The sequence below is a fragment of the Centroberyx affinis genome, unplaced genomic scaffold, assembly GCF_046629955.1.
Source record: "Centroberyx affinis isolate AG114_WGS23_722 - 3 ecotype Tasmania unplaced genomic scaffold, CSIRO-AGI_Caff_v1 ptg002668l_1, whole genome shotgun sequence".
NCBI lineage: Eukaryota > Metazoa > Chordata > Actinopteri > Beryciformes > Berycidae > Centroberyx > Centroberyx affinis.
Genome location: NW_027280854.1, coordinates 25,801 through 41,357, shown reverse-complemented (window position 1 = coordinate 41,357; position 15,557 = coordinate 25,801). Strand labels below are relative to the sequence as shown.

General features: G+C 40.1%; 1 protein-coding gene across 1 annotated transcript; it reads left to right on the top strand.

The window, feature by feature from the left end:
- The first annotated feature begins 8,620 nt into the window (after positions 1-8,620).
- On the top strand, positions 8,621-13,260 carry LOC139657339 (endothelin-2-like). The gene is made up of 5 exons (XM_071535134.1): positions 8,621-8,789; positions 9,985-10,138; positions 10,521-10,634; positions 11,238-11,330; positions 11,455-13,260. The coding sequence occupies exons 1-5, from the start codon at positions 8,699-8,701 to the stop codon at positions 11,522-11,524; spliced, it is 522 nt and encodes a 173-aa protein (XP_071391235.1). The 5' UTR covers positions 8,621-8,698; the 3' UTR covers positions 11,525-13,260.
- Positions 13,261-15,557: the final 2,297 nt, after the last annotated feature.

Below are 15,557 nucleotides of genomic sequence, written 5' to 3'. Positions count from 1 at the left end.
ATTCACCCTGACCAGTATTTTGAAGTGCAATTTCTGTCAAGATTGTGGTTTGAAATGTCATTCTTAAAGGCTGTGACTTCTTTTTTTATTTTATTTTTATTATTATTATTTTTTGTTTTGTTGTTGTTGTCCTCTTTTTGCGTTTGAAGAAGCAGGGTTAGGATCACCTCCTTTTTCTAATATCTTGAGAAAGTTTCTGATCAAGACGTTCGGAGTGCACTGACAAATGATTTGATATCACGAGGAAAACCTGTTTCACATACATGGTAGCTACGGTACAATTTTTTTCATAAACAGATACATGTATTTTTGTGTTGTTGCTTTTATAAATGATACAATCACTCTAATTGCCATTTTCATGTTTGCCATTAAACTTCTCATTTTTACAGATTTATAATAAAACTGTGTTACTGTGTGTTTTTTTTTAATACATCCCTTACTCAGCCATATTGCTTGCTCTATATTGATTAGGGTGCGTGTGAAAAACTTTTAAAATGATCTACATTTATGGCCTTGAAAGTATTAAAATATCTTGAATTTAGTTTATTAGTTTACTTATTTTTTACCACGTAATGAATGTAATGTCCACTGTTCTAATACAAAACAGGGTTAGTAGTACAATCTGCATCCTATCTGTATTGCTAAACATAGTTAGACCCTTAGATAGACCCTAGATCCCTTAGACCCTAGGTCCCTTAGTTAGACCCTAGATCCCTCAGTTAGACCCTAGATCCCTTAGTTAGACCCTAGATCCCTTAAACCCTAGATCCCTCAGTTAGACCCTAGATCACTTAGTTAGACCCTAGATTCCTTAGTTAGACCCTAGATCCCTTAGACCCTAGATCCCTTAGTTAGACCCTAGATCCCTTAGACCCTAGATCCCTTAGTTAGACCCTACATCCCTTAGTTATACCCTAGATCCCTTAGTTAGACCCTAGATCCCTTAGACCCTAGATCCCTTAGTTAGACCCTAGATCCCTTAGTTAGACCCTAGCTCCTTTCGTTAGACCCTAGCTCCCTTAGTTAGACAATATATCTCTTTACAGTTAATTTTTCTGTTGTCCTTTTTCTTATTCTGCAGTTTCAGATCTTTCATTACCTATATTCCATCATAAATAGGCTTTTTTTTTTCTTTATTTTGGTTTTTGAATTGGTCTGAAACATAATTCCAGGTAGGTTTAAAAGATAGAAAGCTCACATTTGGCTCAAATTCAATGCAAACAGATACCATGTTGATGAACAGGGCTCCACCCTGTGGCTCAAACACAGTGAATAGTTTCTGGAGTGGGCCTGCTGGATACGCTGAAATGACAGTTTACTGACCTGGCAGCACTCACTTCTGCTTAAGTTCCCGTTCCCATTCATAATTCCCATTCTAGGTTATTTCTCATCGATGTCCCTGTCCTCTGCTGTGCTGGTAGGGCCCGTCCAGGCAGCCTCTCTTCCTTTGTCTCCCAGCGCTGAAGGTGTCCCGTGTCTCCACTGGGTGGCAGAAGAAAGCAACTCAAATGCTTTCCCCCGGCTCACACTGCAGATTTACTGAAAAGGATGACGTCACCCGGTAAAGGTATCTGTCCATTTTTCTGCCTCACATCCACATAAAGAAAACCTCTCCAGTAATATTTGTCTGTCACTGGAGATTATGCTGTACATGGAAATGCAAAATAGTTATTGCTTATTATCCTAGAGCAGTGATTCTCAACCTTTTTCAAATCAAGGACCCCTAATTTAGTCCACATTAGGGACACGGACCCCCATTTGATGAGATTTTGTCTCTCAGACCCAAGTCTGAGAATATTTTTATTGTTTGATATGATTTTCTCCAGATTCCCATGACTATCTGTACTGTAGGTAGAGAGATAACAGTGAAAAAAGTCTTTTCTTCTAGATTCTCTAATTGTATTAACTTCTTGTAAATGAAATAATGCTGAAGTTTAACAATTCATCAGTTTGCTGGGGACCCCCTGGAACCCCCTCAAGGACCCCTGGTGGTCCCCGGACCCCACGTTGAGAACCACCGTCCTACAGAGTATAGGACTAAGAGTGTGGATGTAATTAGGGCAATTTGTCTTACATCATGTGGTGAGATCTCAAAGAAAAATAGGATGGATGACAAAGACAATACTCACACTTCCCAGCAATATACAGGGACATACATTATAAAAAGCAAACGTCATAGAAAGTGTGAAATATCACTGCTTTAAAATCACTGAGCAAGTGGTCTGAAACCAAGAATAATATAGGAAAAAGAAAGGAAAGAACATGGGTCACTTGGTCCTGTGTGACTGCATCCATCCACTTCTCACCAGTCTAAAGAAAAAAACCCTTGTCGGACCCGAGGGAGGCAATGAAAGTAATTAAATGCGTAGGATCCCAGGAGAGTTTTTTTTTTTTTTTTTTATGGACCCACATACCAAAAATAACAAGGGCTCTTTCAACAACTGCTTCCTCGAAGTGAAACTCCCCGAGATACACCGCATAATAAGATTACAACGGAATAGCAACCAAATATTTATGACCTGATTGTTTTTGGAGGGATGGGTGATAAGGTTATCAGCTTTGAACTGTGCTGTATTTTTTTTGTTTTTTTAATGCCAGCTCATTGCCCTTGAATCTGAACGTCTGTGACTATGGCAACTCCAAAGAAATCAAACACCAGGGTGTCTTGGATTGTCTAAAGTTAAGGCCCTGTGATGACAGATTTACTTCTGTAATTAAGTTTCATTTTGATGCAAAATGGAAAATTAGATAGAGGGATTGACAGATTCTTTACATTTGGTGATATCTAGTGAACAAGTAAGGCAAACAAAATGAGACAAATACACTGTAGTTTCACTGAAAGCTGTGAATGGGACCGGCAGTAGTGTTGGTTTCATTTCCTTATGTTGTATTACATTACAGCAGTTGATTAATTCATTAATTAATTAAGTTTGACCCACATGCATGTCCACCCTTAGATTAATACAGGACAGGGTTAATACAGCAACCAAACCCCTTAATTTGATCCCTGAAATGTCCTTAGTTTCTCATTATATAAACATTAATTATCCATTAAAAGTAACATAACTTTAAAAAAGTAAGGTTAGTATCATGGGTTTTTAAGGGATTTATTCGTGGAGACACAAGAAATTAAGGGATTTTTCATGCCTTTGTGCAGGTTTACAGGGTTATTAAGTGGAAATTAATGGAAAAGTTCCTTAGAACAGTGGTTCTCAACGTGGGGTCCGGGGACCACCAGGGGTCCTTGAGGTGGTTCCAGGGGGTCTCCAGCAAATGAATTGTTAAACTTCACCATTATTTCATTAATGACTGTTTTGATCATAGTTTCTCTGTTATCTCTCTACCTACAATACAGATAGTGATGGAATTCTGGACAAAATCATATCGAACAATAAAAAATATACCCAGATTTGGGTCCGAGAGACAAAATCTCATTAAATGGGGGTCCGTGGCTCTAATGTGGACTAAATTAATGGTCCTTGATATGAAAACGGTTGAGAATCACTGCCTTAGAAAGTAAGGAGCCAAAAACGAAGGGGTGTTTAAGGAGGTTTTGAGGGGGTCTCCTCCATTAATAACCCCCTTAATTCGTTTTAAGGGGGTTTCACATGAATCAAGGGGTGAATTAATGTAAATATAAGGTTATTTTAAGGGATTGCTGGTGCGTAGAGCAATATCATGCCTTACTAAACACAGTTGGACATCATAATGAAATGATGAAGTCCCTGGTTTCCTTTTTCTTATTCTGCCTATTGATAGTTCCAGAACTTTCATTAGCTATATTCAGTCAGAAACAGGCTTTGTTTCTTTATTTTTTGGTTGTTAAATTGCTGTTAAATTCAATTCCAGGCAGCATTAAAAAGGCCTTAAAAAGCCTTAAATGTTGGCTTTGTGAAACCTGCAGACACCTTGAACATGTCGGGTGTCCATTTGAAACTTTGAGTCAGTTTTTAAGTGTGCGGGTCACATGAGACGCTGCTATCAAAGCCTCCATCTACTCCGTGTTTCACCCGTATTCTAATGATGTCAGGATCCTGTCTCATTTCTGCACACTCATCCGAGTTTTACAGCGTGTCCGGTGTGTGTGTGTGTGTGTGTGTGTGGTATGCATTGTCATTACCCCCCCCCCTCCCCCCCCAACACAGAAACTGATGCCAAGTGTGCTTCCTGTTTTGCAGCCACCTTTTCCTAGATGACATCGCTCATGACCCCGACGCTCTCGGTCGACATTTTTCTCTGATGTGGTGTCACATTCCTGACAGTGCCACTGATGTCATTAACGCAGGAGCCGCTGTATCTCCACGCCAAGATGAGCAAGGGCCTGTTGATCTCATTGGAAGTGTCTGAAGGTAAAGCGCTGCGCTGCCAAAAGATGCTGATGTTTTTAGTACAGTGAGGTTTGACTGATATGGGCTTTGAAGGCCGATACTGTCTTGAAAGTTGACTGAATTTCACTTGACCTGCCCAAAAGTTCTAAGAAATTACCTGTAGTCAGTTTTTTCCCCTCATGGTGGAAAAGCCTCTGAAACAGCATTTAGATAAAGGGACACGAGAAGAAGAAGAAGAAGAAGAACTAGAAGAAGAAGAAGAAGAAGAAGAAGAAGAAGAAGAAGAAGAAGAAGAAGAAGAAGAAGAAGAAGAAGAAGAAGAAGAAGATTCATGCATACTTGTGTGGAATCTGATCAAAATGTCTCATTAGGTTTCAGGTTAAGTTCTTCCCATAGACAACCAGTGCAGTATTGCTCAATTCTACAATAAATATGTAATCAATCAAACTGAATCACATCCATCACATCAGAGGCGGGCGACACTAACTGACTGACATCTGATTTTTAATAAAAGACCGATATCGGCCCCATATATCCGTCTAACTCCACGACAAAAGACTGAAACTTGGAAGTCTTGAGTTTCTGCATAACGGCCTTTGAACAGCGAAGGTTTAATCATTCCCCGATATATAGACCCCACCTAGTTTTAATCCCTCACTGTTCAGCTCTCGCTCTCGCACCAGTCGTGTGTCATTGTTTCAAAGTTCAGCCGATAGGAATTCGGAGGAATCCCGCATCGCACGGCTCCGCTGTTTGTGTTTTTGTCACCGTCCCCGCATTCCTCCAGTCAGGCCCGGAAGTGGAAATGGATAAGGGCACATTTTTTTTGTGTGTGTGTGTGAGCAGAGGAGGGGTGGGGTTCCTTTAGACTGGGCCCATTCCTCTAAGTCTGCACCGATTGGACAAATATTTGCTCTAGATGAGTTTTTTTTTTGTTGTTTCTCTATTGGAACAAATGGTTGGTGAAATGCCATTTTTTTTTTTTTTTTCTCATGCATTGTGACATCTCTTTGGCATTTCCTCAACGCTCTTTATCCCCCATACAAGCTAATGTCCAGGCAGGGTTTTTTTTTTCCCTTCTCTTGTTGAAAAATGCTGTGTTTTCCTGCAGACTTTTTCCATGACTTTCCATAACTAACTTCCATGACCTTAAGAGTTTTATTCCTTCCTGGTTTGTTAATGTTGTTTTTCTAGTCTGGTTTCCAACTCCGCTTGGTCTGAAAGGCACCATCTACAGCAATGGTTCTCAACCTTTTTCATATCAAGGACCCCTTAATTTAGTCCACATTAGGGCCACGGACCCCCATTTGATGAGATTTTGTCTCTCGGACACAAATCTGAGAATATTTTAATTGTCAGATATGATTTTGTCCAGAATTCCATGACTATCTGTACCGTAGGTAGAGACATAACAGTGAAACTATGATCAAAATAGTCATTCTAAAATGACAAAATACTGAAGTTTAACAATTCATCAATTTGCTGGGGACCCCTGGAATGCCCTCAAGGACCCCTGGTTGACCCCTGGTGGTCCCCGGACCCCACGTTGAGAACCACTGATCTACAGCAATGAATGTGTGAAACGAGTTGGAAAATACATTGGTATATTCCTGTGAAGTGACCCATTTGTAAAATTCCCTCATAACTCAAATTCCCCGACTTTCCTTGGCAGATGATGAAACAGCGTTTCACAGAAACTGCTTCCATTGACAATTTTGAGAGGACGGTTCCTCAATTTTAATGCCATTGGTCAGCACGGAACAAATTAAATTAGAATCTGTTTTATTGGCAGAAAAATTTGGCATATTAAGGAATTTGACTCAGTGTTGTGCTTATGTAGGTCACATTAAACATAAAGCTAATGCAAAATTATAAAAGTAGTATATACAAAATGAAAAGTAGAAGTTTAGGGAATAGTTTTTTTTTTAAAAGTAGTATTCAAAAACGTAGTAGGCTAGTGTATAAAAAATTTAGGAAATACTGTAGGTCTCTTTTAGAAGCAGTATATAAAAAGTATTATATAAGAAGTATATAAGAATACAAATTTAGGAAATAGATCTCTTTTAGAAGTATAGTAAATAAAAAAAATATTGTATAAGAAGTATATAAAAAAATAGAAATTTAAGAAATAGGTCTCTTTTAAAGCAATATATAAAAAAGTATTATATAAGAAGTATATAAGAATACAAATTTAGGAAATAGATCTCTTTTAGAAGTATAGTGAATAAAAAAATATTCTATAAGAAGTATATAAAAAAAATAGAAATTGAAGAAATAGGTCTCTTTTAGAAGCAGTATATAAAAAAGTATTATATAAGAAGTATATAAGAATACAAATTTAGGAAATAGATCTCTTTTAGAAGTATAGTAAATAAAAAAAAATCTATAAGAAGTATATATAAAATAGAAATTTAAGAAATAGGTCTCTTTTAGAAGTAGTATATAAAAAGATATTATATAAGAAGTATATAAAACAAAAAAAATTGGAAATTGGTCTCTTTTCTATACAATATGCACATACTGTAATGTCTGTTGGAGCCTGACTGATGTGACTGATGGATATTTATGGAAGCCAGTAATAGAAAACTATGACAGTCCATGTTGAATTATCTGCTCATTTCCTAGCCTACGGCCTCATGTTGTGTCTAAGTTTCCTAACTTTTGACCTGACACTAATCCATTATTTTACATATTCCACCCTGCGGTTTATCAGATGCACGCACTGCAGCAGGGAGTTTCTTTTTCTGACTGTGGATTTGGCCACAGGATCATCTCATCCATCCAGGCAGCGGATGAGAAGGAGGAATACCCGCGGGCATTTGCATGACACAACTGTCCAATCCTGATTGACTGTGTGTGGGCGGGCCGGTCAAGATTTCCAGTTGGAAAGAGATGCCTGTTTGACCACACCGGTAGGAGATATGCAAATGAGGAGAGACGGGTAGTGTGTGTGTGTGTGTGTGTGTGTGTGTTTTGGATCCACATGCAAAGGTCAAACCGCCTTTAACGTGTTGAGATATGATTTTGTGCGAGCGTGTGGGGGTCGCGGCCCTGACCTCAGCTTCCTGCGGGGGCCGTGTGTGTGTGTGTGTGGGGGGGGGTGGGGGGGGGGCACATGGCAAACCCCTCTTTTATCTCTGCTGGCTCACTACTCATCTCTTCCTCCGCTGCCTCCAGGTTTATCCACATGCCAAGCGCCTCTGGAAAACAAAACAAAAGCAAAAAAAAATCAAAAGCATTCCACGGCCTCACATGACTTCCCGCCTCTTTGTGCGACAGTGACTTGCTGCCATACAAGGACGGTCACAGGCTGGGGTTAGGTTGATCTTTTTTTTTTTTTTTTTTTTTTTTTTTTTTTTTAGCACAAAAGAGTAATTCAAACACAATATCCATAATGCATACCAACATCATAAAGAGCATGTGCAAGGAAGACCAAAGAAACCCCAGAGGTGCTTATGGAGTGTCTCCCTTAATAACAATCATACATAATTACAATATAGTGTAATGAAACCCCAAAAAAAAATATTAGTCATCAACAAACCAATATATCATATATACCTTTAATAATATAATATACCTTTTATTAAATTTCAGATATCAGCCAGTCAGTGTCGTCCACCTCTGATATGATGGAGGTTCCTCCCTGACCACAGCTAGTGAATAGATTTTTTTTTTTGTTGGCAGAAACTTATATGTTACTTTATCTTGTAATAAAGTAATTTGAAATCAATATTCATAGTGTCAATAATTAACTAAGTAGCTGTGTATTGCAAGCTTTCAATGGAGAGGTTTAGTGTCCCATGATGGTCTGAATGCTGTTTCAGAGGCTTTTCCACCCTGATAATAATACAACTCTGGGTATTGTATGATCTTTGCCTATTTTTTGCTTTTTATTTTGAAGCACATTGAGTCTACGCCTGTCTTATGAAATGTGCTATATAAATAAACTTGAACTTGAACTTGAACTTGGGTGAGAAACACTGAATACTTGTCATTTTTTGCTCTCCAAAAGCCCACATCAGTGGAACCCCCAGTCACTGCCACTTCTGCATAGCCTCTCTCCCCTCTCTTCCTCCTTTCCTCCCCATGCAGCCTTGGCCTGGTGGGGGCGCTAAGAGGAAGGGACGGGCACCGCTGGAATGTCGCGGAGGGCAGCTGCCGGAGCAAGTGTGTTGTGTAAGGAGGAAGTATGCAGTAGTGGGAGGGGCCTTCATGACATCACCCATAGGAGGTATAAGTAGAGGGCCTGGCAGGGGAGTTGAACACAAAGCACCTGCTGCTGCTCTCCAGCTACAGACTAGACTCAACAGACCTGTCTGCACCTCTCTGAGTGGATTTCACCACATCAAAACTTCACACTCCATCCACAGATGATGATGACGACGACGATGATGATGATGGCTCCCTCCATGAGCAAGATCCTGGCTTTATTTCTCCTCTTCTGTGTGGTTCTGCAAGAGGGTGAGTTACTTTATCTGCATTGTTTTTTTTTGTTTTTCAAGACTTTTAGGTGTTTGCATTAACAGTATGTTTGAGGATTACTGTGGTAGATTGGAGTGAAATTCAATGTTGTAAACTGTGGTGGAAGAAGTATTCAGATCTTTGACTTAAGTAAAAGTAGCAATACCACAGTGTAAAAATACTTTGTTACAAGTAAAGGTCCTGCATTCAAAATCTTACCTAAGTAAAAGTACAAAAGTATTAGCATCAAAATATACTTAAAGTAGCAAAAGTAAAAATAGTCATTATGCAGAATGGCCCATTTCAGAATCATATGTATCATGTTATTGGACTATAATTATTGATGCATTAATGTGTTCATCACTTTAATGTTGCAGCTGGTAAAGGTGGAGCTAATTTTAATGACTTTATATACTGCTGGGTAGCTTAACCTATAAAAATATATCATAATTTATTAGTTGATTTATAATTTGTATTAATAATCTAAATCTGCAAAGTAACTAGTAACTAAAGCTGTCAAATAAATGTAGTGGAGTAAAAAGTACAATATTTCCCTCTGAAATGTAGTGGAGTGGAAGTATAAAGTAGCATGAAATGGAAATACTCAAGTAAAGTACAAGTACCTCTAAATTGTACTTAAGTACAGTACTTGAGTAAATGCACTTAGTTACTTTCCACCACTGGTTGTAAAATAGTAAAACACCTGCTGCTAGCAGTGGCCATCATCAGTATTCGCTCTAAAAGTGATGGCTCACTTATACTTTCTGTAGCAGCAAGTGAATTAAGATGCTGGGAGCTAGCAATGATTTGACGCTGCAGCCTCTCACTTAATCTCAGTCAAAGCTTTAAATACAATGCAAACCTGGGTTCAGCCTCTCAGAGTGGCAGAATCCTCCTGAAAGAGAGTGTTTTCCTCTGATAAGCAGCCCAGGTTATCGCCGCATTATTGATACAATCTGATGAGGCAGCTCGCACAGTTGTTTGACTTGGCTAAAGCATATCTGTCCGATTATTAATCAAGATCGCATTTGATGAACCACACCAGTGGGTGTTAGCCCGGCCAATGGGATTTGTTTATATTTGCATGCGATAATCACTAACTGCACAGTCATGACATGGTATTAGTTGGCACTTTTTTAACCAGCCGAGGGATTAGTTGGCACTTTTTAATCTCTGATCCTTTGTGCTTTTCTAGGCTGTGGACTTCCCTTATCAGGCCCGACTGACCTGCCAACTCAGTCGCCACATCCGCATCGCATCAGGACCAAACGCTGCTCCTGTAACAGCTGGCTGGACAAAGAATGCATCTACTTCTGCCACCTGGATATTATCTGGGTCAACACCCCAAGGTGAGGCTGCGGGCTGACATACACACAGAGAGCACAAACACATTCATGGATTGGGAGTTTACCTGTACATAGATTAAGGTTAGACCGATATTTGGATTTGCTGATATTTTTTATGCTGGTATTCAATATGTGTTTTCTATTATATTTCTTGTCAGGGGTAGAAAAGCCTCTGAAACAGCATTTGGACCAGGATGGGACACTAAAACTCCCCATTGAAAGCTAGAATACTAATGAAATTCTCTTAGGGGGGTTAGCAGCTCCTTAAAGCAGGGTGAGGCAGGTTTCATTGCAGGTTTCAATATCTCGGCCTAACCCTACCACACCGGAGATGCCCGCATGCACTAAGCGAGATTATTCTAAGACGTTTCGCTTTCCTTTACAGTAAAATCCTCCCCTACGGCCTGGGAAGCGCCCTGTCCCGCCGCCGCCGTTCGACCGACCGCTGCGAGTGCGCCAACCGAGCCGACGAAACCTGCTCCAGCTTCTGCCAGAAAAGGTGAGCTCCTTGCTAGATCGAAGGCTTTCCCTTCCCATCATGTATCCTCCTTTTGGGTGGTAGATGGTATCAAAGTAGCTGTCTGTCGTTCCGGCGGTCGGTCATGTGTGAAGCGTCTGCATCGGGGCACTGGCGAAGGCGAGATGAGTCAGAGAGGAGGCGAAATGATTGTGTCTGTGATAATGTTACCGCAGTATGAGGGTAGAAAGGCCCGCATTTTCTGGGAGGCCTTGAAAGTTATCACACAGGTTTATTAGCCACGCTGCTATTTTTAGACAGTTTCTTTTCTGCCCTTGGCTAAAGGGAATGTTTGTTGCGTCTCTGACTTATTGCGGTTATGAAACCGACGGTGAGGATTAGTCACTGTCTCTAAATGTTATCCCAGGTAGTCCCACCCTTAATCCCTGCTAAAAGGACATCTAAAAACATGTTGGGTTGCAATTCCTAGGAAACTGGTTAGTCGATCTTGAACTGTTTTTGCCTCAGGTAGCATAATTATGCAGGACAAAACCCCCCCGTCTTGTAGGAAGTTTAGGAAGTTCCCAGAAATGTTGGAGGGTGTTTTGTCCTTGTTTTAACAACCGTTGTTGTGTCTATCCACAGCTCAGAGAATCCGAGAATTGCTGTCGTGGGCCCGTTGATAGAGACTGGCAGCCTCTCCCACACAAACGGCAACAAGCTGTTGGCCTCTCTAAGGTAAAAGAACAAAAAAGATCAGCCTCTTATAACAGCTACTATTCCTTATTCTGCTGTGTTTGAAGGGCATTCGAAAAAGACATCTGAACTGACTCTTCTCTATTTTCTTTTGGTTTTGCTACAGATCTGTGGTCAGATCCAACACGGCGTCCGCGCGAGAAGTTTTGTTCTCCAGGAAGACGCCAACAGGCTGAAGGGTAGAAAGAGGAGGTAGAGGAGCAGAAGAAGGACGACATTACATTTGGCATTTCAAGATATTAGCTGATGCTCTGATTCAGCGTGACTTATAACAAGTAAAACAGCGGAATTCCCGGATCCCCAAACATTGAAAGCAAGCACCAACAGTAAACCTCCATGGATCGGAAGTTTTTGAGGTGAGACTCCTTCAGCGGCATTTTATGGCAGCACCAGGGTTCTGAAACATGAGTTGCCACAGAGAGAAGTCAGTAGTCGCGCAGCGGGCCCTAGGGACGACCTAGTCAAGTCTGCTGCCAACGTTGGGGATGGAGATGGAAAGATCAAAGGCGAAAGAGGCAGTTGATCAAGCATTGGAGCAAAAAAAAATGGAGCTTCTTTCCTTCTGAAGCCTGGCAGGTCAAAGGGGTAAATGGGAGGAATGATGGGTGGAGGAACTGAGAGTCATTTCTAGAACTTTCCTGACCTTTGCAACAGTCTGCCAAAGAAGGGGTCCTCAAGGTGGAATAAAGATGGACACAGGTCTGGACTACTTGTCAACCTGATTTTAAAGGAAGTTCAATGTGTCATCAGTGACTGACCTGTCACTCTCTGGACTTGTTTCTTTTATTTTATGGACAAAACACTGCTTTGGACTTGTGTCCATACAGAAGACAATCAGACTTTACATATTTCTTTGATCCACCGTTCACCAACATTGAAGAATATAGGATGATTTACTGCATACTCATATATGAATGTGTGATAATTAGTTTGGGTGATGTTTGTCCATGTTTACTCAAATAGCCTGGAACCTATTGTATAATTGTTGAGCTGATTATTACTTGCTATTCTTAGTTTACTTATGTGTTTTCAATTTAAAATTCCTCTGTATCAGAGCTGAAATATGTTGTCCTAACATTTAGGGGCAAATTAGCAAATAGCTTTTTAATTATCAGGCAATACTTGAAAATGGCAGCTTATTTTCTCTTGGCACACATTGCCTCAATAGAATGAAGGACATCTCTTTAGGCCTTATCTAAAAAACAATGAGTGGAGTAAATTTTTACAAGGTTCATCCTCTACTCCTCTACACACACACACACACACACACACACACACACATATATACTTTCTACTAAACCAACAACTACAGTCGGCCTATTGTGTTGGCTGAAGTGTTTATTGAATCACTCCTGTTTAATGTTTTGATTGAATATAAGCCAGAGGGTTTCAATGGCATGGAGCTTGCCAAAAATGCAGCAATTGTTTTTCTCCCCTAACAAACGTTAATGTCTCGATGAATAGATTGAAGTATTTAATACAAATACAGTATAATAATTTCCCAGTGGTTAATTATTACACTGTATTTGTATTATATACTTAAAAAGCAATTTTCCTTTATCAATCAATTCATCAATTTGGTGTGATTGCAGTCAACAGGAACTATTGGACACATGCAAATACAAACCTTCATTGTAACTGAGATAATATTCATCTTCAATATCCGAATGCTGTAAATTGTGCTACATATGAATCTGTGTAGCAAATGCTGGGCTGTTGTTTTTGTGCTGTTGTCTTATTGTGTTTACCAGCTAAGATCAACCTTAGGAAGTTTACCATTAAATGCCGATTGAGAGCAATTACTGTACATGTAAAGATTAATTTATTTTCTGTAACTTATTCAGGAATGTATTTATATTTGTGTGAATGCTACACTGAATTATGGGTGAGGAAATAAACATGCAAGAAAAGACGTTCTCGCTCAGCTTGGTGATTTCTTTATTTCACTTAGGGCAACTGTTCAACGCTTTTCAGGGAACTAAATCAGTGATTCTCAACCTTTTCCATATCAAGGACCCCTAATTTAGTCCACATTAGGGCCACGGACCCCCATTTGATGAGATTTTGTCTCTTGGACCTAAATCTGAGAATAGCCTATGTTTTTTTGTTAGATATGATTTTGTCCGGAATTCCATGACTATCTGTATTGTAGGTAGAGAGATAACAGTGAAACTATGATCAAAACAGTCATTCTTCTACATTCTCTAATTGTGTTAACTTCTTGTAAATGAAATAATGCTGAAGTTTCAAATTCATCAATTTGATGGGGACCCCCTGGAACCCTGGTGGTCCCCGGACCCCATGTTGAGAACCACTGAACTAAATGAACTGGATGTTCAATGAAAACATTCCAATTTCCAGCATAAATGTTGTCATTGAATAGATGACGGCGTCCGTAGTCTTCCATTACCTGCATCATTTTGTGAAAGCGGGACCTAAATATCTTTCTGATAACAGGTTTCAAAGCTGTTTTAATATGATTTTGACATTTTGTGATAATGCTGTGCTCGATTGGGTTGACGTTGAACTTACAAAATCGTTTCATGCCTCTGTAATTTCAGCTTGACCTTATGCGCTACCTAAGGTACCTTAATGTCCCTTGAGAGCAGGTATTTCAGCTTTGAAGTCATGCCTAATTTAACCATTGAGCAGGTACATAGTGAACCTACTTGTAGGCGGAGGGAAAAAGTAAAAAGAAGTATGTGGTTAAACTAAACATGGGATTTCTTTGCCGATGGTGTAACATCCAGCGGTTATCTTTTCATGGTGGGTAGTCTGACTCCCTTGTCGCTCCATGAACTGATGTTTGCTCTAGATAGGCTGTTCTCAGAGAGGGACATGAGATCAGATAGCATTTATAAGAGAGGATTTCTGCATCAAATCCTGGGCTTCAACCACTGCTAGGCCACGACTATTAGCTTCCAATTATCTAAAGCAGTGGTTCTCAACGTGGGGTCCAGGGACCACCAGGGGTCCTTGAGGGCATTCCTGGGGGTCCCCAGCAAACTGATCAATTGTTAAACTTCATTATTTTGTCATTTTAGAATGACTATTTTTATCATAGTTTCACAGTTATCTCTCTACCTACAGTACAGATAGTCATGGAATTCTATATAAAATCATATCTGACAATAAAAAATATTCTCAGGTTTGGATTTGAGAGACAAAATCTCATCAAATGGGGGTCCGTGGCCCTAATGTGGACTAAATTAGGGGTCCTTGATATGAAAAAGGTTGAGAACCACTGATCGAAAGGACATCGGATGTTACAGTTCAGGTGTAGAAAGAATGCTAGATAAGAACAATATGTACGGCAATAGCACCATTTGAAGCCAAGCACAACTTTGCGTGGTGTTTTTCCACCTGTCTTCATGTGACATATCCTGAAAAAGAAAAAAAACACAACAGTACACAAACTGTTCTGGACTGAAACAATGGCACGATATTTGTTGTGTCCAGGACTGAATAAGGAGGGGATTGTGGTGTACAAAGGACAGTAGGCCGCACGGTAAGAGGCACCTGGGTCCCTATTAGTTCGTCAAGTCACGTCCCTAGTTATTTACCCTGACGTCAGTAAGAATCCACAGACCCCCCCCCCCCCCCCCCCAAGCATGCCCTAAAGAGTGTGAATAGCTGACTAAGTGTACAAAGTGAAAACAGGATGCTTTTCCCACATTCCTCGCACATTCCTTTAGCACAGGAGAGGAAAAACAACAAAGGAAAAACAGGAGCACGTCTCCTCCTCGTGCAGGGAACTGATATGGGATGGATGGCGATCGAGATTGCGGCCTGCTTAATCACACGGTTGTCATAACACTGCTTGTATTGTTCCGCTTTGTTTTACCTCTTGCTGCCCATGTTGTTACCCTGATTGTTTTTTTATTTTTTTATTTCGACATTCTAGCTGATGGTAAATCACGATTGCCCGGTCGTGATTGTAGCTTTTGTTTGTAAAAGTCTCCCCGTGCTCTTGTCTGTTGTGTTTGCATGTAAAGGTTAGGCTGAGGGCGTGTAATGCAATATAGCATTATAATAAACATGCCGTAATGCAATAATGCATTTAGAAGTGACCATTTATCACTGTTTTTATCACTGTAATTCATTTTGGTGTGCACATAGCCAAGGTTAGAGCTTGTGCAACTCTGATTACTGCAGCAGATACAGCATATTAAAGGAATAGTTCACCCAAAAATGCAAATTCTGTCATCA

Excerpts from the sequence above, each read along its gene's own strand:
- LOC139657339 (XM_071535134.1), top strand. The coding sequence starts at position 8,699 with ATGATGATGACGACGACGATGATGATGATGGCTCCCTCCATGAGCAAG. Across the intron at positions 8,790-9,984 it reads CTGTGTGGTTCTGCAAGAGG|GCTGTGGACTTCCCTTATCA; the intron begins GTGAGTTACTTT and ends GTGCTTTTCTAG. Across the intron at positions 10,635-11,237 it reads TCCAGCTTCTGCCAGAAAAG|CTCAGAGAATCCGAGAATTG; the intron begins GTGAGCTCCTTG and ends GTCTATCCACAG.